The sequence below is a fragment of the Panthera pardus genome, unplaced genomic scaffold (genome assembly GCF_024362965.1).
Source record: "Panthera pardus isolate Hobbes unplaced genomic scaffold, ASM2436296v1 HiC_scaffold_2, whole genome shotgun sequence".
NCBI lineage: Eukaryota > Metazoa > Chordata > Mammalia > Carnivora > Felidae > Panthera > Panthera pardus.
The window spans coordinates 132,997,749-133,022,208 of NW_026526765.1; the positions used below are offsets into that span (position 1 = coordinate 132,997,749).

Genomic DNA, 24,460 nt, shown 5'->3' on the forward strand with positions numbered 1-24,460 from the left:
AGGCAGTTATGCCTGTCCCAGATTATATAAGCCTTCTTGTTTTTCATAATTCTGTGGGTACATATGCAAGCAAGTAAATACAGAGGAAAAAAAATTTAAAAGAGGAACCCCAAGGGGAGTCTGGGTGGCTCAGTCGGTTGAGCATCCGACTGTGGCTCAGATCCTGATCTCACCGTTCGTGACTTTGAGCCCCACATGAGGCTCCGTGCTGACAGCTCAGAGCCTGGAGCCTGCTTTGGATTCTGTCTCTCCCCCTTAACTGACTGAGCCATCCAGGCAACCCGAGAATTTTGATTTTAGTCATTCGAGTAGATGTATAAGGGCATCATAGTGTAGTTTTAACTTAAATTTCTTTAATGACATTGAGCATCTTTTCATGTGCTTACCTGCCATGTATCTTTTTTTTTTAATTTTTTTGCACGTATATGTGTGCTTGAATTTCATCTAGCTAAAATACTTAGAAACATGTTTATTTTTTATGCCTGGAATTTTTTTTTTTTTTTTTTGGTAACTAGCTGAATTTGACATTGTACAGTCACTACATTTATATGTATATTTCCTGGGAGCGAGGGGATGGGCACCATGATCATATCAGGAGCCCAGTTTTCTGGTCCTGGATGTGCCATAAATGAGCTGGGTGACTTAAAAGTGGCCTCATTCTCTTTGTCTCTGTCTCCTCATCTACAGAGTGAGAAACTACGTGATTTGGGTGGGAGGAAGAGGAAGAGATGGAAAGGGTGAAGTGTTTTAGCTCTAGTATTCTATGATCCCATTTCTTCCTTTTTCAAAGAAAAGACCTAGGGCAGCATTATACGTTTGTAATTTCTTCATTGTGAAAAGATGCTACAGAAGATACAGGTTCTAAAACTGTTCTGATCCTCAGGCTTTTCATGATCGCATGCTGGAAGCTGAACCTTCTGCAGAAAGAACTCTTTTTGATCATCAGAAAACTCTTTGTAGTGAAGTTTGGTTTTATACAGACATGTTTTTATAATTAGAAATGCTATTATAAACAGCCAAGATATTATTATAAATAAAAATTGTTTACAAATGTCCGAATCAGAATGAAAGATAAAGCCACACACACATACATAAAACCATAATAAAAATGCTGAGTACCGTGAGACTGAAATACAACAAAATTATCTCCAAAATGTCAAACACAACAGAAACTAAAAATATTACAAGCTAAAAAGTTGGACTTAGGTAGGAAATCTAAAATCTCTATAAAGAAAACTAAATGTAATCACAAATGAAATTTCTTTAATTTTTTAAGTATAGTTGTAATATAATGTTAAATTACTTTTGGGCATACAACATACTGATTCAGCAAATTTAAACATGGTGTGCTCATCACAAGTGTAGCTCCCATCTGTCACTCTACACTATTACAATATCACGAATTATATTCCTTATGCTGTGTCTTATTTCTGTGACTTACTTCATACCTGGAAGCCTGTATTTCCCATTCTCCATCACTCATTCTTCACCCATTTCGCCTATCCCCACAGCCCTCTCCCCTCTGTCAACCATCAGTTTGTTCCCTGTATTTTTATAGGTCTCATTCTGGTTTGTTTGTTTGGTTTGTTCACTTGTTTTTTAGATTCCACATATGAGTGAAATAATACGATATTTGTCTCTCTCAGTCTGACTTATTTCACTTAGCATAATAATCTCTAGATCCATCCATGTTGTCTCAGATGGCATGATCTCATCCTTTCCTATGGCCGCATAATACTCTGCTGTGTGTAGATACCGTATCTTTCATCATCCATTCATCGATCAGTGGACACTCTGATTGCTTCCATATCTTGGCTATCATAAATAATACTTCAGTAAACAAAGGAGTGCATATATATTTTCAAAATAGTGTTTTTATTTCCTTTGGGTAAAAACCCAGTAGGGGAATCATTGGATTACAGGGCATTTTTATTTTTAATTTTTTGAGGAAGCTCCATTACTATTTTCCATAGTGGCTGCACCAGTTTGCAGTCCCACCCACCGTGTTTGAGGGTTCCCTTTTTTCCCACATCCTTGCCAACAGTTGTTATTTCTTGTCTTTTTAACTTTGGCCATTTTGAAACATTTTTTTTTTAATTTTTTTTTAACGTTTTATTTATTTTTGAGACAGTGAGAGACAGAGCATGAACAGGGGAGGGTCAGAGAGAGGGAGACACAGAATCTGAAACAGGCTCCAGGCTCTGAGCTGTCAGCACAGCCCAACACGGGGCTCGAACCCACGGACCAAGAGATCATGAGCTGAGCTGAAGTCGGCTGCTTAGCCGACTGAGCCACCCAGGTGCCCCAAACTTTGGCCATTTTGACTAGAGTGAAGTGATAGATCACTGTGGTTGTGATTTGCATCTCTCTGATGATTAGTGATGTCTAGCCATCTTTTGATGTGTGTGTTGCCCAACTGTGTATCTTCTTTGGGAAAATGTATACTCACGTCCTTGACCCATTTTTTAGTCAGATTGTTTTTTTGGTGTTGAGTTGTATGAGTTACTTCTATATTTGGGATATTTACCCCTTACCAGACACAACAGATGAAATTCGACTATATGATATACTATGCCCCAGTAATTCGTTTTAAGTAAGCAAATAAATGAATAGAAAAATGTAAGGAATAGAAAAACTTTACCACGATCATTAAATTTTCATGAAAGTCTTGACAGAATGCTTTTGGGGATTCATTTTGAAATGAATAAAATTTATTTCAAAATGAATTTTGAAATATTAATGAGGGGAAAGAAGGCTTTGCTTTTAAGATGATGAAATAAAAATGTGTTACCTCACTTCCATCCCCTGAAGATTTAGAAATGCAGCAGTGGAGGGAAGAGTGTTTGTTTAAGTGAGGAATGGTCCCAACTACAGACTCTGAAGAGTATCTTTCAAATAATGTAAAATTTTCAATCAGAAATAGGTATTTTTGAGGCTCAGTGACATACTTTTTTTAGACTGGAGCAGAATACAGATATCTCTCAAAGTGACCAACCCTGATTTAAAGAATTCATCCAGCATCTTCGAGTAGATTAGGGACACACGTGAATGAGAGAAACCAGTTCGACACTCGGTGTGAAGAGCCAGAGAAGTAAAAGAGAAAACAGTTGACAAGACTTAGAGGACTTTACTCAGAGCCACAGTGACCTCCTAAACTACAAAAGGCTCGGTACGCATGCCCCACGGGCAGAGAGCATAACTGATGTGGTGAGAGAATGCTCGTACAGCAGAGTACAGCAGACGGGAAGTGAAGCTGGGTCACACCCTGCTCAGCACTGGTGATGCGCTTCTGCGCTGTGCTGTAGCATGTAGTAGACCTGGGGAAAGGCCATCAAAGATGAGGAGTTACACGAGACCGCAACTAACGTATACGTATGAGGCGGAGGAGAAGAAAGGAAAATAAACAAGAAATGGGCCAGAACACCTCATGAATGGAAGAGGACAAGTTTAGAAAAATAGTTTTTGTAATCTTTAAGAGACACCGTTAAATACAAATTATAAGAGAAGATATTGAAAATGAAGATAGAGCAGTATCAAGAGAGAATGGTGTAGCAGAGCTGAGGAAAGAAAGCCATCACAGAGGTTAGTCACAGTAGCGTTTTTGTAGTATTTTTATTTCATTGTGAGAGAGAGAGGGAAACAGAAGATCGGAAGCGGGCTCTGCGCTAAGAGCAGAGAGCCCAATGCAGGGCTTAAAGCCGTGAACCGTGAGATCGTGACCTGAGCCAAAGTCGGACACTTAACCAGATGAACCACCCAGGTACACCAATCACAAGCAAAAATGAAAACACAAGCAAAAATGTGGATATGGAAGTGATTCATAACAAAATGGTACAGGTAGAAGACCAAAAAATCCAACATTGCATAAATGAAGTCCCCCCCCCCAAAAAAAAGGAACAATGAAAAAAATTGGAACATGTTCGAGCATGTGTGGAATTAAATTTTTGTAGAAAATATTTAAGCCTGTATATGAGAACACACTGCCCCACAAAAAGCTAGTGCAGAATAGTCATTTATTCAGTTACACTTCATCAAACACCTGCTGTTTGTGTGGTTCTTGGGACAGGGTGTTCAACTAGGGCAGGGTGTCCCCCGCACCCCCTGCCCCCACTCTGCTCTCGAGTCATGTGTATTCTGCTCAGGGAGAAACAGACATCAAACAAACAACTAATCGACATACAAATTTCATATAGTGGTACGTCTTTTAAAGAAAGTAAGATTTAGTGGTTGAATGGGATCTATTTGAGAAGATCCATTGAAGGAAGGCTTCTGTGACGAGGTGACGTCTGAGCCGGGGCCTAGAAATGAAGAGGAAATAGCAGTAAGTACAGATGCCTCAGGCCAGAACGAAGGCCAGTGTGGCCAGAGTTTGTGCCAGGGGAGGAGTGTGAAGTGAGGTCCCAAGGCGGTCACGGGCACGGCAGGCCACAATAACGAGACTGGTTTTGTGGTGCGTGCACCATGGTAGAGGGATTTAGAGTACAGCCCTGCAGATGGACAATGAATGTGAGAAACCTAGATTTATGTCTCCTAGTTCTGGGATTTGGGGCAAGTTGGCTTCACTTTGTGCCTCAAATTCATACTCTAAACATAAATAGGAATAAGGAGAGCACTTACCTCATAGGATTATTGGGGAGATCCAATAAGTTAATTCATATAAACCCTTAGGACAATGCTTTGCATACAGTAAAATTTCGCTTGTGTTATTGTTACTGCCTGATGTACATTTTTAAAAGATCTCTGGTTGCCTAGTGGATAATGCAGCACAAGGGGTTAGGAGTAGAAGCAGGGTTCACTTAGGTGGCTGTTTTCATCATCTAAATGAGAGCTGAAGGAAGCTCAGATAAGGGCCAGAGGTGAAAGGGACTTAGATTGATAATGTACTCTGGACATAATCAACAGAACTTAATGACGGGCTGATTGGATATGGAAGAAGGAAGAGAGGTAGAGAAGACAAATCCTAGCAGTTTACTTGAATAGTTGATTGGATGGCTATTAAATGATAAGGAAAAGACTGGAAGAAGCAGGTGTGATTGGAAACACAGAAAAATTAAAAAAAAAAATGTTTCGACCAAGTTAACTGTCAGAAATGTATGAGCCTTCCAAGCAGTAACAGCAGGTACACAGATTTGTTTATGAGCCAGGACTACAAATTATTGGCAAACAGGTAGTTACTTAAAAATCACAGGATCAGATGAGGACACCAAGAAAGAGAACGCAGTGACTGAGCTCTGAACACTCCAAAATCTAGTGCGGTGGAAAATACTTAAAAGACAAAAATGAGAGACCAGCAAGAGAGGAAGTTCTCCAGGTCAGTGTAGGATTCATGACAATTAAAAGGATGGGTTATTCAATTACTTTTCATTAGAGCAGTTAGAGAGTGGTCAGTCACTCCTGTATCATGCTGCTGAGATGTATTGCACGATATAGAAAGAGAAGCAGTAATTATATTTGGTGACTTCTTCATCACTAGTCATCAGGTTTTCATTTTAATCAAAACCACAGTGAGATATCACCTCACACCTGTTAGGATGGACAGTCATAAAAAGACAAGAGATTACAAGCGTCGACAAGGATGTGGAGAGAAGGGAACCCTTGTGCACTGTGACCTTAGGCACTGTTGGTGGGAACATAAACTACTAAGGCCACTATGTATGGATTTTGGAGGTTCCTCAGGAAATTAAATATGTGCTACCATATAATCCAGCAATCCCACTTATGGGTATATAACCAAAGGAAACAAAAACATTATCTCAAAAACTTGTCAGCTCCAGTGTTCATCGTAGCATTACTGGCAATAGCCAAGGTATGGAAACATCCTAAGTGTTTGTCAGTGGATGAATGGATCAAGAAAATGTACACACATCCTGTCATCTGTGATAACATGTGGATGGACCCAAAGGGCATTATGCAAAGTGAAATAAGCCAGGCAGAGAAAAACAGATACTGCACAGTATTATTTATAAGAGGAATCTAAAAAAATAAAAGTAAATAAATTGAACTCACGGAAAGAGTAGAAAAATGTTTGCCAGGGGCTTGAGGTAGGGGAAATAGGGAGAGGTTGGTAGAAAGGTACAAACTTACAGTCTATAAGATGAATAAGGTTTGAGGATCTAATGTGTACCATGGTGATTCACAGTTGACAACACTGTACGTGTAATGGAAATTTGCTAAGAGATTAGAACTTAAATATTCTCTCACAGGAAAAGGATAAATATGTGAGGTAATGGGTGTGTTAATTCACTCGACAGAGGAATCCTTTTACACTATACCTCAATAAACTGGAAATAAAATAGGAGTTCTGAGGAGGGAAAAAAGAAATAAATCTGTCCTGAAGGGGACCACAAATGAGGTAGTAGGTGGAGGTATGACACATTATTAAAAGAGATTGTTTTTTTAAGATGGAAGTTACTAGAACATGTGTGTTAAGAGAATAACTCAGTGAAAAAGGAGAACTGTAAACTCCTGGAAGGCAATCCAGAGTTCAAGTGCAAGGACTGGCCTTTGAGAAAAACCAGGGAATCTTTATGCTGCTGAAAAAGACAAGAGTTTGAAAGTGAGGGCCGGATAGGTGGTTCATAGTGGGGAGTTGGAGGAGTTCTTGTCGCCCTGCACAGTAGTCATTTTAGAAAATGGAAGCATGGACACACTAGGAAATACAGTAAGATTGTCAAGGGAGTGTTACTTCCCATTTGAGGTTTGAATCGCGAGTTGAAGTGAGACCATCCTGGTAGTGTGTTTGCCTCTAGCCTATGGGTCTGCACTGCATTAGGCACGGAGTAGACAGCGCTAAGTGCTCTAGGAGTAGCCAACAGTGGAAAGGCGACTAATTGGCAATCCTCATGCCATTGAGAAATTTTCAAAGGATAAAGCGTGGAATGCTAGCAATCAAAATTCTAGAGGTCGTGCAGCATCACACCAAGACACTCCCTAGTGAAGTTACAAATTTCAACAATGGAAAAAGGGAAAGAAAAAAGTGAATTACGTTGGTTTCAGGCAACCAAGCAGAAAAACAAAGTATCTACAAGGCAGAAAAAGAAATCAAGCTACTTTTTACAAATTCTCACACTAATTCTCATACCACTGGTAGTAGAACAAAAGTAATCTAAAACTTGGAGACCTCTCTAGCCATCTTTCAAGTACAGAAGCTCTATTATGTGTCACCAGACATGGAGGAACTCCGTCTATCCAACAAGAGCCCTTCTTAAAAAAAATTCAAAAAATAAAATAATTCAGACAACTAAAAAACAAATCAAAATAAAGGCTAATGACATCAGGGATAGGATTAGATCAAAAAGGCTGACCTTGAACCCTCAACTTCTAGAAATAACAGACACTACATAGTACACAATATACAAAAAAATGTTCCTTTTTTTAAATCTATAACTTAGCTCAATATTTTTGTAAATAATCTTAAAATTTGTGTATTTCTATGATTGTGTAATAATTGTTTTTTCCCTACAAGGGAGGAAAAATTTCCCCAAGACACGGCATAGTGGATTTTAGGACGCTGAGAGCAAAGTTGAAAACCCGTAAAGCTTCCAGAGAGAAGACCCAGACTTCCTACAAATGAACAGTAACACTGGATCAAAGAGAACAAGGGAACAATATTTTCCAAACGTTCTAAGGGAAAATGATTCTGAACTAAAACTGTATACTCAGTCTAGTAAGGAAATAAACAAAAAATAGGACATTGTCAGAAATGTTCTAAATTAAGTTACCACCCATAATGAAATGACTCTGTGAAATGACCACCAAACGAGATACTCCATTATTTTGTTTTAATTAATGCAAAAGGAAGTTATAGTATACATGAAGCAGTGGTAAGCCAGGGATACAGGAAAGTTTGTTATTTGGTTTAAATAGATCCTGGAGGCACATTTAAAAACAAGATCTAACAAACAAGATCTAAGAAAATTACAACTTCCAGACACAGGTGGGGACAAGAGGAGGGCATAGAAAACTAGACTAGTCTAAGGAATATTGAGAGAAGAGGGCAAGACCATAGTAGATACAAAACACAATAAAATGATAGGTAAGAATCCAAACATACCAGCAGTCATGATAGTCATGATAGTTATAAACTGTGAGTTAAAAAAACAGATGTACTTTTTAAAATTCCTTTTAAACCCAGCGCCTGATGCTGTTCGTAAGAAAGGTGCCAAATCAGAATGTGAGGGAGATTGAAAATGAAGGGATGGAAAAAAATACTGAGGGCAAGTGCAGATAAAAAGAAAGCACAGGCAGAATAAATATCACCAGATTTGGGGTGCCTGGGTGGCTCAGTGTGTTAAGCATCTGACTTCGACTCAGGTCATGATCTCATGGTCTACGAGTTTGAGCCCCACATGGGGCTGTGTGCTGGCAGCTCAGAGCCTGGAACCTGCTTGGGATTCTGTGTCTCCCTCTTTCTCTACCCCTCCCCCACTCATGTTCTGTCTCTGTCTCTCAAAAATGAATAGGCATTAAAAAAATTTAAATATCAACAAATTAAAGATTAAAAAGTATAATTTGCAACAATGTGGTTAGAAGTAGAGTGTATCATGCTAAGCGAAATTAAATAAAGACAAATATATGACTTCACTTATGTGAGGACTTTAAGATACAAAACAGATGAACATAAGGTAAGGGAAGCAAAAATAATACAAAAACAGGGAGGGGGGCAAAACATCAGAGACTCTTAAATACAGAGAACAAATGAGGTTTGCTGCAGGGGTGGTGGGTGGAGGGATGACTAAATGGGCAAGGGGCGTTGAGGAAGACATTTGTTGAGATGAGCACTGGGTGTTATATGTAGGGGATGAATCACTGGAATCTACTCCTGAAATCATTATTGTACTATACGCTAACTAACTTGGATGTAAAGTAAAAAATAAATAAGAAAAAAACATTCTGACCAAAAACAAAGCAAAAACAAAAACATCCTGACAAAAAAATATAAAAAGTATAAAGATGAAAGCAGTTTATAAAAAATATTTCATTGTCCTAAGCTCTCTTAGGTTCTTGATAGCATAGCTTCAAAAAAAAAAAAAAAAAAAAAGCCCCAAACAAAATTTACAGAATATCAAACCCAGTAAAGATAAAAGAGATTTTAATGAAAACCATTTTGCCCTAATAGATTTATCACCAACCAAAAGAGCAGAACTCCCTAAATTTCTCCAACCAGTAAGAGTCCTCACAAACCACGCTGCTCCTCTGATTTGACTCAAAGCCAGTCTGGGAGCCTGCGCTTCATGCTTGCCTGTGTGGCTTTTACCCTACTCTCCACCCTTCCTTAACACCCCCCTCCCCTCAGCCCCCAGCCTCGCTCCCATATCGTGTAAACTGGCACCCTCTCCCCCAGAGTTCTTCCTCACCTTGTCTGGTGTCTTGGGGCAAGTTTATGCCTCGTGGAGGTCAATTTTCCATCAAACGACCATACCTCCCCCACAAGGAAGGGAAGGGAAAAAGAAAAACATTTTGTTAAGAAAGAACCCTCCTGGATGGAGTTAAAAATAAATCCATGTTCACATATGACTAGTTTTTATCCCATCATGTTGGTATTTTGGTGGGGACATTTTAAATAAGATGTAACTCCCTTAAGGATCATTTGTGAATGGTCATTTTACACTCTGCTCATTATTCACCCTATTTGTTTTCCCAAAGATGAAAATGAATGCAGGACCAAGCCAGGAATTTGTGAAAATGGGCGCTGTGTTAACACTATCGGGAGCTACCGATGTGAGTGTAGTGAAGGATTTCAGTCAAGTTCCTCAGGCACCGAATGCCTTGGTAAGTGGACACCTGATTGTATTGTACTTGGTAAGTAAAACATCCATTTTATGAGGTCATCACAGAAGGGCTCTACATACATAGTCTTGTCTGCTATAAAACCCCCCAATCTGAGTAATCCAATATGCCTCTTCCTGAAGGGACCCATCTATTAAAATGATGTATTTCTGCCCATGTGTTGTATGCACATCTATGTGTCATGTAAATAGTCTTTTCAAAATTAAGATTAATTAAGCTCTATGGAAAATGTGACTTTACTAAAACTTACATCAGGAGATGATTTAATTCCATAAGAAAATATTTGCTATGTGAGGTAAGCTTTGCTGTATTAATAATATTAAAGTAAATGCCACATTTCAAAAATGTAGTGAAGGTTAATTTTTATTTTACGGTACAGAAAAAAATGTTTTACAAAATATTCTCTTGTGGAAAATATAAAGCTCAGACATTATGTTGTATTTTAATGCTAAAATACCTCTGTGATAAGCCATTTCAGTTAAATATGAGCAGGTATAAATGTATGGAGGAGGAAAATTTAAGGCAAACCGAGAAATAAGAGCACTCATCACTGATACAAAAACAGAATGGCTCAGCTATATCAGATTCTCCAAATGATGTCCCTGCGTTAAATCCTCGGAAACTGTTAGTCAAGAAAATAAATATTATTTACAATCTAGACCCTTACTAACCACCAATCTTTCCGGAAATAGAAAAGATAACCTACATAGTCTAATGTAGTTTTTTGTTTATAATATTTTCACTGGGATAGTTCATATTAAAGATTTATTTGCCTATTTACATCAGAGAAATTCCTTTATTTATACTAAATAAAAAAACAAAAAAAAAACCACTTAGCCCAAATGTCTGAACCCTCTTTTAGATGCAGAAAATATGAGATTGGACTGAATACGTACCAACATTGTAACATCATCTGGAATTTCCACAAATAAATCCTGATACTCATTTGCTTATTTATAGGGAAATGATTTCATTTCATTTTCCTTTTATTTGCATTCTGCAGGAATGATAGCTTGCTATCAACTAGTTGCTGATGGATTGAAGAAAAATAAATCTATTTCTAAAGGATAGTATCACCTTTTGTCAAATTTAATAAACTCTAGTAAAAGAACATGCTTTGAACGGATTCTCTAACACCTTTGTGTTCATGAAACTGTCAGGCAGTGTGGCTGTTCACATAGAAGAGTACTCACCTTTGAAAACATTACCGCCAGGAAGAAAAGCATTGATGGTCCTATTTTACTTGAAGATGAAAATGAAGTGTCAGCACCATGTCACTGATGCTTATTAACTCGTTGTTATTTCAGACAATCGACAGGGACTCTGCTTTGCCGAGGTGTTGCAGACGATGTGTCAGATGGCATCCAGCAGTCGCAATCTCGTCACAAAGTCCGAATGCTGCTGTGACGGGGGGCGAGGTTGGGGTCACCAGTGTGAGCTTTGCCCACTTCCGGGAACTGCCCAGTACAAAAAGATATGTCCTCATGGCCCAGGATATACCACTGATGGAAGAGGTAAGGAGTTGAGGAAATTGACGCACGCTACCAATACCATGAGCATTAACTTAGGTTAACCAGAAGGAAAAGTGAAAAATTGATACGATAGCTGAAATACTTACATGTGTTTGTATACGCTTCTTGCTAATGATTTGGAGACTGGAAAAGATGCAGTCTTAGTATTTAAGAGGTAGGATTGACTGGGAAAACTGAAAGCTTTGGTAACAGTAAGTAATTTTCTTGAGATCACACCCTTTCTAAGGGATGCACTCAGCAACAGAACATACCCGTCTTACCCCAAAGGCCATGCTTGTAACCCCCCAAACTATACCTGCTTTACTTAAATACGTGTTGCCTATTTGTGCACAGGGACTAAGTCAGTTTGCAACGTATATACAAACCAGCAAGTCTCATTATCAGTTAGTGGTTTCCAATTTTTTTTTTCCCCTTCCTGAGCCCATTCCTCTTTTAAGCAGTTTATATCTAAAGGCTCTAACTTTGGAGGTAAATTCTAGCCTCTGGCCCATTAGTCCTCTGTTTCCATTTTTCTGTACAACCACCTGATAGACTGATGTCCTGAAAAATACCATTTTCTTCTATTACTACACAGACTCCTAGCCCCGGGCCTGATTACGTTGCTAATGAAACCCTTTCTTCAGAGCCGAATCCCATTGTGAATATGAGGTCTGGGCATAGGAGATCACCACAAATTCCAGATTACTTGAGCTTCAGAGAGGTAGCTGTATATATCCCGCCAAAATAATACACACTTACATTGCAAAACAAGTAGACTTAAGCAGGGCTTTCAACCTAGCCTCCATGGATGTATCTCTTCCGGTCACTTCAGAATAGTTTTCTTTCCCTTGCATGTTGCCAGCCGCTGGAGTGAGCAGCACTGTGGATGTTGGTTGCTAGTTCTCTCACGTCACTTCCTTCGTTTCTCTTAGTTTTCCCACCAGCGTTATCCCCGCATATATATTAACTTGTACGTTTGTTTTCATTTTGGGGTTGTTTTTGCCCACAGATATCGACGAATGCAAAGTTATGCCAAACCTTTGCAGCAATGGTCAGTGCATCAATACCATGGGCTCATTCCGGTGCTTCTGCAAGGTTGGCTACACCACAGACATCAGCGGCACCTCGTGCGTAGGTAAGGTGCCGCGTCTCTCCCTCTGGGGGTGGCCAGCTCCCATTACCTACAGGTCACTTCTGTCAATGCAGTGTGTTTACCATGGAGCGTGTGGGACACAGAACTGTTCAGTTCATCAGGAAGTGTTCAATTGGAGAAGCATAAAAATTATTTCAAAAATATTGTTTCAACATTTTATATTTTAATACAAAATGACTTCGGACTCTGGACATGTGTGTTAGCATATATAGAGAGAATGCGTTTTGCTCCTCATTGCTGTTTTTGGCATAAAACATACCAATTAAGCATCATGTATCATTTCCAGTTGGAAAGAAGTCTCAGGGCAGAATCCTTCTATGTTTTTACAGTCTCTTTTTCTGATTCAGTTTCTTACTGTCTCACACACAGAATTCCGTAACAGTTAAGGGCAGGGGTGGGAGGCTTGCCTTTATCAAGTCTTTCCAAAGCATTCGACTTAGTTTTCAATGATGACCAAAAAAAAAAAAAAAAGTCTTCTCTCCTCCATATTTAATTACCTTGCAGCTTTACTTCTATTCAAGTTCCTGTTTTAATAACAACCTGGGATGAAAAGGTTAAGAAAACCCATACTGACTCTTAGTGAGCATCTGACTCACTTGGTTGGGCATGAGAGTGCTTGAGAACAGGCTGTTGATCATGAGCTTTTGGCATTCTGGAGGCATGGATCAGTATGTTTTAGGAAGAAATGGAGATTGTTTGCCGTCTGACAGTCTTAGCAGTAAAGAGGTAGTATATTGAAAGGTGGGGACGATTTAAAGACAGTTGTTTTGAATAAAGATGTGAGCAGAGTGTGTAGAAACTGCGAGGCACAGTGCTGTGTGCTGGGGCTGTGCCAAAAGAGAAGAGGGAGATGTCACTGAACCCTGGGAGGAGAAAATTGTACACGGAGGGCCGCCTTGAAAGGAGCTGTGACCCCTAACCCAGTGACTCAGAGCCTGAGCCATCTTGCAGGGAGGGTGTGGAGGGAAATAAGGACCAGACAGCAAAGAGAACCTGCTGGTGGTGTGTGTGTAGTCTAGCAGCCTGGGCCCGAGTCTAGCCGCACGGTGGGCCAGCATGAAGACTTGAATCTGGATCTGTGGTGCCCCACGGTGCTTAGCATGGCAGCTAACAGTTCAAGAGAACGTCTTCCATACCCGTGTGTCACAGTGTCCGAAGAAAGAAACTCTGGGGGCACCTGGGTGGCTTAGTCGGTTAAGGGTCCGGTTTCAGCTCAGGTCATGATCTCGCGATTCATGAGTTCAAGCCCTACATCGGGTCATCCGGCTCTGTGCTGAAAGCTCAGAGCCTGGATCCTGCTTGAGATTCTGTGTCTCCCTCTCTGCCCCTTCCCTGTTCATTCTCATTCTTTCTCTCTCTCCCTCCCTCTCTTCCTCCCTCCCTCTCCCTGTCTCTCTGTCTCAGAAATAAACAAATTTTTTTTAAAGGAAGAAAGAAATTCTTACATTTTAGAGTATGGTCCTCAAGCTATAAACCAAAATACATAAATCTAAAGAATGTAGTGGCACAGCGCCTGGTGGCTCAGCCGGTTGAGGATCTGACTTCGGCTCAGGTTGTGATCTCATGGTCGGTGGGTTGGAGCTCCATGTCGGGCTTTGTGCTAACAGCACAGAGCCTGCTTGGGATCCTGTCTCCCTCTCTGCATCTCCCCCACTTGTGCACACACGCTCTCTCTCTCTCTCAAAAATATTTAACAATTTCGGGGCGCCTGGGTGGCTCAGTTGGTTGAGCGGCCGACTTCGGCTCAGGTCATGATCTCGCAGTCCGTGAGTTCGAGCCCCGCATCGGGCTCTGTGCTGACAGCTCAGAGCCTGGAGCCTGTTTCAGATTCTGCGTCTCCCTCTCTCTGACCCTCCCCCATTCATGCCCTCTCTCTGTCTCAAAAATAAATAAACGTTAAAAAAAATTTTTTTTTAAATATTTAACAATTTAAAAAAAACCAATGTGGTGGATTTTTTGAACCCGCACAGTTGTCCAGATATTACATTTATCCAAGAATCATAGACTGCTCTACAAAGTAAACCAGTACGTTACTCTCAAGGACACTGTTGCGTGCATCTTTTCTCTCTGGCTGTTTTTCCATTTTAAGTTGAAGTGGAAAAGAAAAAGATGAAGTAAGAATATGGAGGGAGGAAGGAGGCCAGTTGCTCCTTGAAACTAAGAATTTAATCTTCATATCACTCTTACTTAGATCTTGATGAATGTTCTCAGTCCCCGAAACCATGCAACTTCATCTGCAAGAACACTGAGGGAAGCTACCAGTGCTCATGTCCCCGGGGATATGTCCTACAGGAGGACGCAAAGACGTGCAAAGGTGAGCGAAGTCTCTGGCATTTCTGACCCTTGTCTCTCTTCTTTCGGATCCGAATCTAGCGAGTCCAGGATTCCTCCACCTGTATCTCCTTCATTAAAGCACATCTTCCTAGTGACCACCTTATTATGGCACAGAAACCTCTACTGAAGGACACGTGCAGGGGGCAGAGAGCATTGAAACCCAAACTACCCCAGTTTGCTTCTTCTAGCAAACCACACAATTCAAAATAAAATGAAATTACATAAGACAAAAAACAGTGAGGGAAGAGATTGAAACAAATAACTGAAATCAAATTTCTTTCGTTGCTTATGGAGGATCTTATTTCTCTAAACTACTTTTATTATATGTCTACCGCAGAATATTGAAAATGAATGGTTGAATTTAAAATTTTTTGCTTAGTAGTATTGAAAGGAATTATCAAACTAAGTTAGACCATTACTGTGGCTCCAATGCTGTAGTCATGCATTCATTTTTGTCATAAACCTCACCAGTATAAAATCAATGGACTGAGGAAATTCCTTCTTAAATTTTTGAAATACAGGTTATTCTTAAGAATAATGAAGTTTTATTTCCAAGGAATACCGAAAAAAAAAAAGTACTAACAATAATAGCAAGCAGTACTATTCTCTTTGACCTATTTACTGAGCCATCAGGAATCAATTTAATTTTGCACGTTGTTAAGAGTACAACTAGTGTGTGCTTTTTAAGCTTTAATATAATGAATTAGTGTTGTTTACATCTTATATTGCTGTGCATATTTACTTCAATATATTTAGTTCTAATCTAACCAAAATCACATTTTCAGTTTTCTGTTAGTTCAAATATAAATTCCATTTATGATCAGAATTACAGATGCTGTATTTTGGGTTTTGTTTTGTTTTGTTTTTTGTTTTTTTTTTTGTTTTTGTTTTTGTTTTTTTGCTTCCTCTTGTATTTATGATGGTGTTTTCATTTGGAGTCTGAGAACTTGACTCAGTGTTTGTTTTCAGATCTTCATCAATTTCCAGATCTTTTTATTATTATTTAACCCCTCTTTTAATAGGAGTAAGTGACCAGCCATGTACTGAACTGTGCATTAAATTCAAAAATTATACCCTTTGGATATTCGCTTTGAGAACGGTTCGTATAAACCACTGTGACTCCTCCATTCTCTTTCTTATTCTAGGAAAACTTTGTGTTATGTATCACCTTAGCCATCCTATCAGAGCAGCCCATGATATTTATGCTGCTGACATGTGAGAAAAGGAACTGCTTGCCATACACATATGGAAGTCTGTAAAGCTTCCTGCACAACTCTAGGCAATATACTCCCAATGGAAGATGTACACATCCTGTGGCTTCATGAGAAAGAATGCACAGCCGGGTGACTCTGCTCTGATTTTCACTGGCTTCTCTTTCATTTCAGACCTTGATGAATGTCAAACCAAACAGCACAACTGCCAGTTCCTCTGTGTCAACACTCTGGGAGGTTTTACCTGTAAATGTCCACCTGGTTTCACACAGCACCACACTGCTTGTATTGGTAAGACAAAACTACAAATGGCTAGTTTTGCAAACTCTTGGTAGATGCATAAAAATCATACTTAAAGTGGAGAATAACGAATGGCTCAATACTCATATTTAGTACCAATGCGTCATAATTAGTGGTCTAGAAATGTGGCTAATAATATAGGTGTTTTTGCCCAAGAATAATATCCAAAGGAAAAAAATAGTTAAGGTCCAACTAAGCACAAGCACGGTAGGGTGTATTCCAAACAGTGCCTTTCTATTGCATTCTAAATATAACCATGTGTATTCAGACAAAATATGGATAAAGGTTCACTGTAATTTACAACATGCTAGCGAACATGGTGGATTATTTTATGTTAGAAAACACACACGTTAAGAGACCTTCAGTCTGCGTTATCAGAAATCATGTCCTCGATCAACCCAAGACACACTATAACTTCACATGTCTTGAAATAGTCCTTTTCTTACCACTAACATGACAATGAATCTGGCCATACATTTCTCTCAAGTTTTCACATCTTGAAACTTAGGCTTTCATACCTCACTTTTCACTTTGTATAGTGAAATCTCAGGTAATGATTAGGAAGCTTGACATTCCTCCTTCCTGCTTTGCTAGACAACAATGAATGTGGGTCTCAGCCTTCACTCTGTGGAGCAAAAGGAATCTGTCAAAACACGCCTGGAAGTTTCAGCTGCGAATGCCAAAGAGGGTTCTCTCTTGATGCCACTGGACTGAACTGTGAAGGTCAGTTTATTTGCTCAAAAATCCTTGATCTAACACAGCAAACTATTTTTAACTCCCAAGCCACTAAATGAGAAATGAGATCATCTCAAAAGAAAGAAAGTACTTAACAAGATAGAACTCAGGAACTGATTTTTGTTCTTAGATTTTCATGTATCATTCTGGGGGCAGAGGAAAACTTTAATGTGGTAGAACCAAAATTCTGAGAGTATGAACTGGCTTTTAAAGTAAGTGTTGTCTTTACATAATTACTGATCTAAAAAAAAAAAAAAACTGCAAGAGAATTCTGTAGCTAATATGGTTTACAGTAGTATACAAATAGATCAGAAAAAAACATGGGGCTTTGTTCCATGATAACGACATGTGTGAAAGTTAAGTCTTAAAAGAACCAGTTATCAAAGAGAATTGCAGAAATCGACAAAAAGCACTGGGGAAAGTGAGAGCTATTTCCATTTCATTTGTTCTGAAACTCCTGATTCACTCTCTTCCCGACAATGGGCATTTTCTATAAATCTACCCCCCCACAATAGGTATTTCTTGTGAAGTGCAAGGAAATGGTTAACTGGGAATAAATTAAGAATCTGCCTATACCTGACAAAATATTAAACTGTTCTCTAATATTTCCATCACAGGTGTTAATTTATTAGAATTGGTATCTTTTGCAAAATACCTATGCCAAAAAAATTATAGGACTATATACATCTCCTTACATTTTTTTATAAGCTATTGCAGTTTATGTCTTTATTGATTTTAGTCACCCTTTGATTTAAGAAATATATTCATAGTTTTTAATGTACTCTTTATAAGAAGTGTAGGAGATTTATATATCTAATTTGCAGCCAAGAAAAATTCGGCTTTAAAAATTTCCATTTTAACATTTTATATTTGAAATCATTGAAAATTTTAAAGTATTCTGAATGTACTGCTGTTTGCCACTTGTGAGTTCAGCTTGTGACCATCCACATACCATTTATTAATTATACATATAAATTTGCTGTACACACATCAGACGTGTCAATTTTATTTTACTCTTTATGGGTAGATTTCAAAGCCTCAGGTATCATTCCCAAAGAATATGCATGTACGAACAAAGAAATTATTCCAGATGTGTAAGAATACCCCATCACATCTAAAAATAACATTCAAATCCTTACATTTTAAATTTAATTTTGAATGGTATCTCTGTAGTGCTGTATCTTCCTGAAATTGAGGAATAAAATGTCCGAATCACTATTGAATCTACTGGAATATGTAATGCAAATATGCTTCAATTACCTACCAAATAAATCACACCATATGCAGTTAATCCATCCAAAATATACACAACATTTGTGGTTGCTATTGTTGATTTGCTGAAATGAAGATGTTATTGAAAGCACTGACAGGAGATGGTCCGGTGGACAGCATAAGAAGAAGGTGGGCTCTTAGAACCATCTGTGATGACCCCTAATAACCATGTGACTTGGAAAAGCTCACAGCCTCTTTGTGTGTCTTGTTAGTTTCCCTGATGATAGTTAGCCCAGGTTGTGTTGGGAGTGCACGTCCGAACAGTAGAGGCAAGTCTGCGTGAATCTCATGCTGGGCTTGTTTTTGCAGATGTGGATGAATGTGATGGAAACCACAGGTGCCAGCATGGCTGCCAGAACATCCTGGGAGGCTACAGATGTGGTTGCCCTCAAGGGTATATTCAGCATTACCAGTGGAATCAGTGTGTCGGTGAGCTCCTGCTTGTTATGTACCATCTGCCTTTCTTACCTTAAAGTATCTGTGCATAAAATGAACTAACAAAGGTTGATGCTTCAGTGTAGCCTCAGAATCCTAGAACTTTATTTATTTTTGAGAGAGAGAGTGAGAGAGAGGGAGCCAGCAGAAGTTCCGCAGAGGGAGAGAGAATCCCAAGCAGGCTCCACACTGTCAGTGCAGAGCCAGAGATGGGGGTCTACCCGAAGAACCATGAGATCATGACCTGAGCCAAAATCAAGAGTCGGGATGTGTAACTTACTGAACCACCCAGCTGCCCCTAGAATCCTAGAACTTTAAAGCCAGTCCTTCACGGGCATCTGTTACACTAGTCTCTATGTTTGTGTATGTTTGAAAATACCTGGAATAAAAATGTTGTTTTAAGGCCCTAAAAGGTAACTCAACTAGAGCTTTTATAATTAGAAATTTCTACTACATGTACTTTTAACTTTGTAAAAGTGGTGTCAACAATCATCGTCTTCATTTGCCAAGGTCTGGGGCTTTTCATCATTGATGTCTTATCTTTAGATTTGGGGTTGAAGAATTACCCATCCATCTCCCTCATATAAATCTAAGTGAATTCACATCAGCTTAATAAGAGCCATCCATCTGTGCTCTTCAGTTACATAGATCTAATGAAGAGGGTTAAAGTATTTGAAGGTAGAAGAAGTATCTAGTTAGAGCTAATTCTGTTGAAAACTCCAGAGAAAAGCATTTATAAAATAAAATGTGTAGACCTTTAGCTCTGTTCCTTGCATTGCTAATAGTCAATAGCAGTTCTCCTTTTAAGGACAGACTGATCAAAGAGAACATTATTCTGTACTTGAATAGCCAGCTGATTGACTTAGCACAGGCCTCATTTCTTCACTCCATCTGAATGCACTTCATAGACATGCCATCCAACAGGCTGTGACATCAGATGCCGGCATAGCTGAGCAGAGAGGGGAACAGTGGTCCTGCAGAGAAACAGCAGGGCGCTTTCCTGTTCCTCTGTAGTGATTTAAATTACTCCACGTGTTTTCCAAATATTTCACTGTGAGCATCCACTAAATAAATTAATCTGATTTTATCCTTTGTGGTCTTCTCAAAAGAAATTTCTAATGACGGTGTAGTGATTTGAGAAGAGAAAGTCAAGATAGATTTCAAAGGAGGGAAGCCAAGTCTTATGAAAGTCACAAAGAGGGTTGCAGTCTTGTGCCAGGCCAGAGACAGATGCTTTTGTCACCCCCACAAATAGACACTCATGAAAGGAAATGCAGAAGCCATTAATGATTAAGAAGTTAAGGGCAAAGTTTTCAAACATTATCACAATGGTGTAAGTTAGGCAGTCAAAATGATTTAGTAAATTTACTTGTTTTTCTGTACACAGACAAAAAATGTTGCCAATGTCCTTTTGCCCTGCTTTATTGATTTTTAAACAGGGGCAAAGTATAGGCGTAATAAATACACTTAAGAATATCGAGAACAGTACTTTTTTAGATAGCTGTTAAAACAGTATAAAACAATGACACTGCTTTGTTTATAAAATAGGAGACCCTCCACTTAGTAAATAACATGGATTTCTCAGTTAATTCTGTGGATATTACAGCCAAAGGATGATCTTCTAATATCTCCTATGTGTCAGCTTATTAAAAAGAATTCTCATTTTTATAGTGACCATAAGTATAAACAGGAACATGTATGGAACATCATCTCAACTTCCAAGTTCTTAAGTTTGCTGAAGCTTCTGCCTATAAATATCTAGTGCAAAAATATCTATATAGTTTTTCACTACATTGGTCTGACTTTAAGATCAAGGCTAATATTAGTATATATCCTTTTTAAAAATTTATTTATTTTGAGAGAGAGAAAGAGACGAGTTGGGGAGGGGCAGAGAGAATCCCAGGCAGGCTCCACATGGAGCCCAACGGGGGGACTCAATCTCAAGACCATGAGATCACAACCTGAACTGAAATCAACAGTCAGATGCTTAACCAACTGAGCCCCCCAGGTGCCCCATGTATGGTGCATCCTAATTCCCCTTTGTGGGATCCTCCAAGTGGGCACTTCAGCAAGGCAGTCACCCCAGAGAAGCTCACACAGTGTAACAGCAGGGATTTATTTGGAAGTTTCCAGATTCTTCTGTTCAAGGTTGAGGAATCCAGCTGGTCTCTACTTTAATTGCTGACTTCCTTGCTTTGAACACACATAATTCCAGTTGGAATTTTAACTCAAATATATGGCAGGGATGGAATTAAACCATCAGGAACTAATAAAAGCAACAACTTGTCAAAAGAACAAGAATTATGACAAAATGCCAGCTGAAAGGCCGCAAATTATTTTTATCTGTTACCTGTGTGTGTAAATATCATTAGTCATTCATAGGATTGAAGGGGGAAGGATACAGAATGAAGGGACCAAACTGTTATAGTCAGTGTATCAGATAATTTTAATAATATTAAATTGTAAGCCTACAATGTTGTAATACTGTTGCCAACTTAAGGAAAATGACAGTTTGTGTTACTACTGAAAAAGGTTTTTTTTTTTTAATTTTTTTAACGTTTATTCATTTTTTGAGAGACAGAGAGAGACAGAGCATGAATGGGGGAAGGACAGAGAGAGAGGGAGGCACAGAATCTGAAGCAGGTTCCAGGCTCTGAGCTGACACCACAGAGCCCGACCTGGGTCTCAAACCCACAAACCATGAGATCACGACCTGAGCCGAAGCTGGATGCTTAACCGACTGAGCCACCCAGGTGCCCCAACACTAAAGAAAGGTTTTGATTCTCATGAACACTTTAAGAAGTCTCCAGCCACTTGCCAGAGAACATTTATAACATTGTGGCACATACACTGTACCGATGTAGGTAGGTAACATTCCCAAATTGTTGCAACCATTATTAATTATTCAAAATTGAAAATAAGTGAATATTAACACTTGCCCATGGAAAAAAATTATTAATCAGTGAAGCATGAGACAAAGTATGTATTAAACATGAAAATATTTTACAAGTGAGATTACCTGAGTCCACAAAAATATACCACAATATACATTTGTAACAAATGAGTACATTATGGAGCTTAGAAAAACATGACACATATTTAAATATTCTCGTCAACAGTACGTAAATGCAATTTACTCAGTTAATTGCCTTTCCCTGGTAATTTTCCTACCTAACAGAATGTCTAATCCTATATTCATAGCAGGATCATTTTGTTAAATTATAACCTAATTTGTATTTTCTGTTAGGAGAGAAACACTGCATATAAATGTCAGATTTAATGACTGAAGCAGGTCAGCCTTCATGGCAAAATTGCAAGTCTTTTGAACACAGAAATAAAACAGCAGTTACGCCTATGTCCGAGGTAGCCTAGTTATTAAGAATTCACTTAAATACTTTTCTCCCCATGAAATGAAGACTAAGAACTCATACATAGTAAGTAATCCTATCAAGTTGTACATCCGGCACTCTCTGTTTGCTGGTCTAATTCTGAAACTATAATCCTGACACAAAAATTGCCTAATTCATTCACACCTATCCTTTTGGTAACTTGTGGGCTTTACTTCATGGAGTTAAATTTCCTGAGAGGCCTCGGCTCGGAGATTGCCCCTGCACCCCCGTAAACCTCCCTGTAGCTGTTGTGTTCCAGACGCACATCTCCTTGCAAATGGACCGTCTCCTCACGTGGGCTGAAACGTAAACTTGTCACGTATCAGGGAAACAGCCACATTGTGCTCCACTGGGGTCATAAGAATTCCACGGAGCAGATGTTGACTTGAGCCCAGGGTGAAATGTGGATTATGATAAAGCCCAGAGGAGTCAAGCCACATGCTATGTATCAACCAGGCAGTGAAGAGCAAAACTGTAATCTCCACAGTTAAAAGCACAATCAGGCTTTGATTTTTGTAAAAATAAGAGCGACTGAAAGTAGAACCTGTCATTATCCTGCAGGCAGGAATGTACAGTGTAAGGTTAGTTATTAAACTAGTAAAAGCTAGGTTAGCATTTGCTGAATGCAAACCTCTCCCAGAAGATACTGTCTGCACCTAATGGGTTCTCAAGTAGTTAAAAGCATACTAGATTTCCAGTTCAATAAATTAAATTAAATGTTTCTTTTAATTACTTTGTAATTCATAGTATTTGAATTTTTACATATGTTTTCTACCCACATAGAATGAATTTGGGAATTGCTAGGGGAATGGAAATGTGTATAGAAACAGGTTTTTTTAAATTGAGATATAATTCACATATCATAAAATTCATCTTTTCAAAATGTGTACAGTTCAGGGGCTCCTGGGTGGCTCATTCGCTTAAGCACCGAACTTCAGCTCAGGTCATGATGACCCAGTTCATGGTTCGAGCTCCAAGCTGGGCTCTGTGCTGACAGCTCAGAGCCTGGAGCCTGCTTCCGATTGTGTGTCTCCCTCCCTCTCTGCCCCTCCCCTGCTCACGTTCTGTCTCTGTCTCTCTCAGAAACAAAAACGGTAAAAAAAAATTAAAAACACAAATGTGTGCAGTTCAGTGGTGTTCAGTATATTCTTACAGGAGTGTGCAATCATCACCTCCCACACATTTTCATCATCCTAGAGAGAAACTCCACACCCATAAGGAGTCATTCTCCATTTCTCCTTCCCTGTGGCCCCTGAAATGTAGTGATGTACTTTGTATCTCCTTGGATCTGAGAGACAGGCTTTTGAAGTAACCTTAGGTTCCAAGAATAGAAGTTGTTCAGTCGGCAGACTGCCTACATCTGTACCCAAAGGCTGCCATCCTATTCAGAAATAAAGCACAGACAGAAAATTAAAGGGGAGGGCCAGGGTTTTTTTAAAGCCCTAAGTGAGGGGAATTTTGTCTGGGTTTTTTTTTTTTTAATTTTATAAGCTTTGCCAATCAACCATCAGAGTGAACATTTTTTAAATACGCTTCTAGAGGTATGTCCACGCGAAACTGTCATTCCTCTGACAGCCAGGCTCTCCTTCACCTCCCGCCCCCTCCCTTGGGTAAGAGTTTCTTACTCTGTGTTCCTAGACGAGAATGAATGCTCCAATCCCAATGCATGTGGCTCCGCTTCCTGCTACAACACCCTGGGGGGTTACAAGTGCGTCTGCCCCTCCGGCTTCTCCTTCGACCAGTTCTCCAGCGCCTGCCATGATGTCAACGAGTGCTCATCCTCCAAGAACCCCTGCAACTATGGCTGCTCCAACACAGAAGGGGGCTACCTCTGTGGCTGCCCGCCCGGCTACTACCGAGTGGGACAGGGGTAAGGCTACCCACCTCTCCACGCTGGGAAGCAAGCGCGGTCCCGACACTTAAGGGAAAGCTAATGTTGCCCGGGAGGCAAAAGCACTGGTCAGAGGACTTGGGATGTGGGAAGGAGGACCGCCAGGAAGGCACATGGGTGAGGTGCAGTAGAATCGCCTCCTCTGTGGTGAACTTGAGACCCGCTTTTATACAGGTGTCACTCTCCAGCCCCTCAGAATGGCCTGAATTGATTCACTCAGATCCCTCAAGGCCAGAGACATTTTAAAAACCCTGCTCCCGTGTTGTCACTGACACCTGGATTATGAGGTGTAAGTGGAATGGCTTCACCCGAGATTTTTCTATGAATTTTGGCAAGTGCTAACCCAGTGGTCCCTAAGGAGGGAGTCTTTCCCTCTCTTTGCTCATCTGGCTGTATAGTGCACAGAGCGGATGTGCCTGGTCAGCGTGGCACCACCACAA

At 39.6% G+C, this 24,460-nt stretch overlaps 1 protein-coding gene across 1 annotated transcript in view; it reads left to right on the forward strand.

Annotated features, from left to right (window-relative positions):
• Positions 1-24,460, forward strand: part of FBN2 (fibrillin 2) — a 255,858-nt gene that overhangs the window by 226,691 nt on the left and 4,707 nt on the right. Inside the window, exons 56-63 of the mRNA XM_019422114.2 lie at positions 9,646-9,771; positions 11,097-11,303; positions 12,310-12,435; positions 14,645-14,767; positions 16,173-16,289; positions 16,893-17,021; positions 18,615-18,734; positions 23,768-23,999. Of these exons, the coding sequence (XP_019277659.1) occupies positions 9,646-9,771; positions 11,097-11,303; positions 12,310-12,435; positions 14,645-14,767; positions 16,173-16,289; positions 16,893-17,021; positions 18,615-18,734; positions 23,768-23,999 (1,180 nt within the window). The remainder of the gene's footprint in view (positions 1-9,645; positions 9,772-11,096; positions 11,304-12,309; positions 12,436-14,644; positions 14,768-16,172; positions 16,290-16,892; positions 17,022-18,614; positions 18,735-23,767; positions 24,000-24,460) is intronic.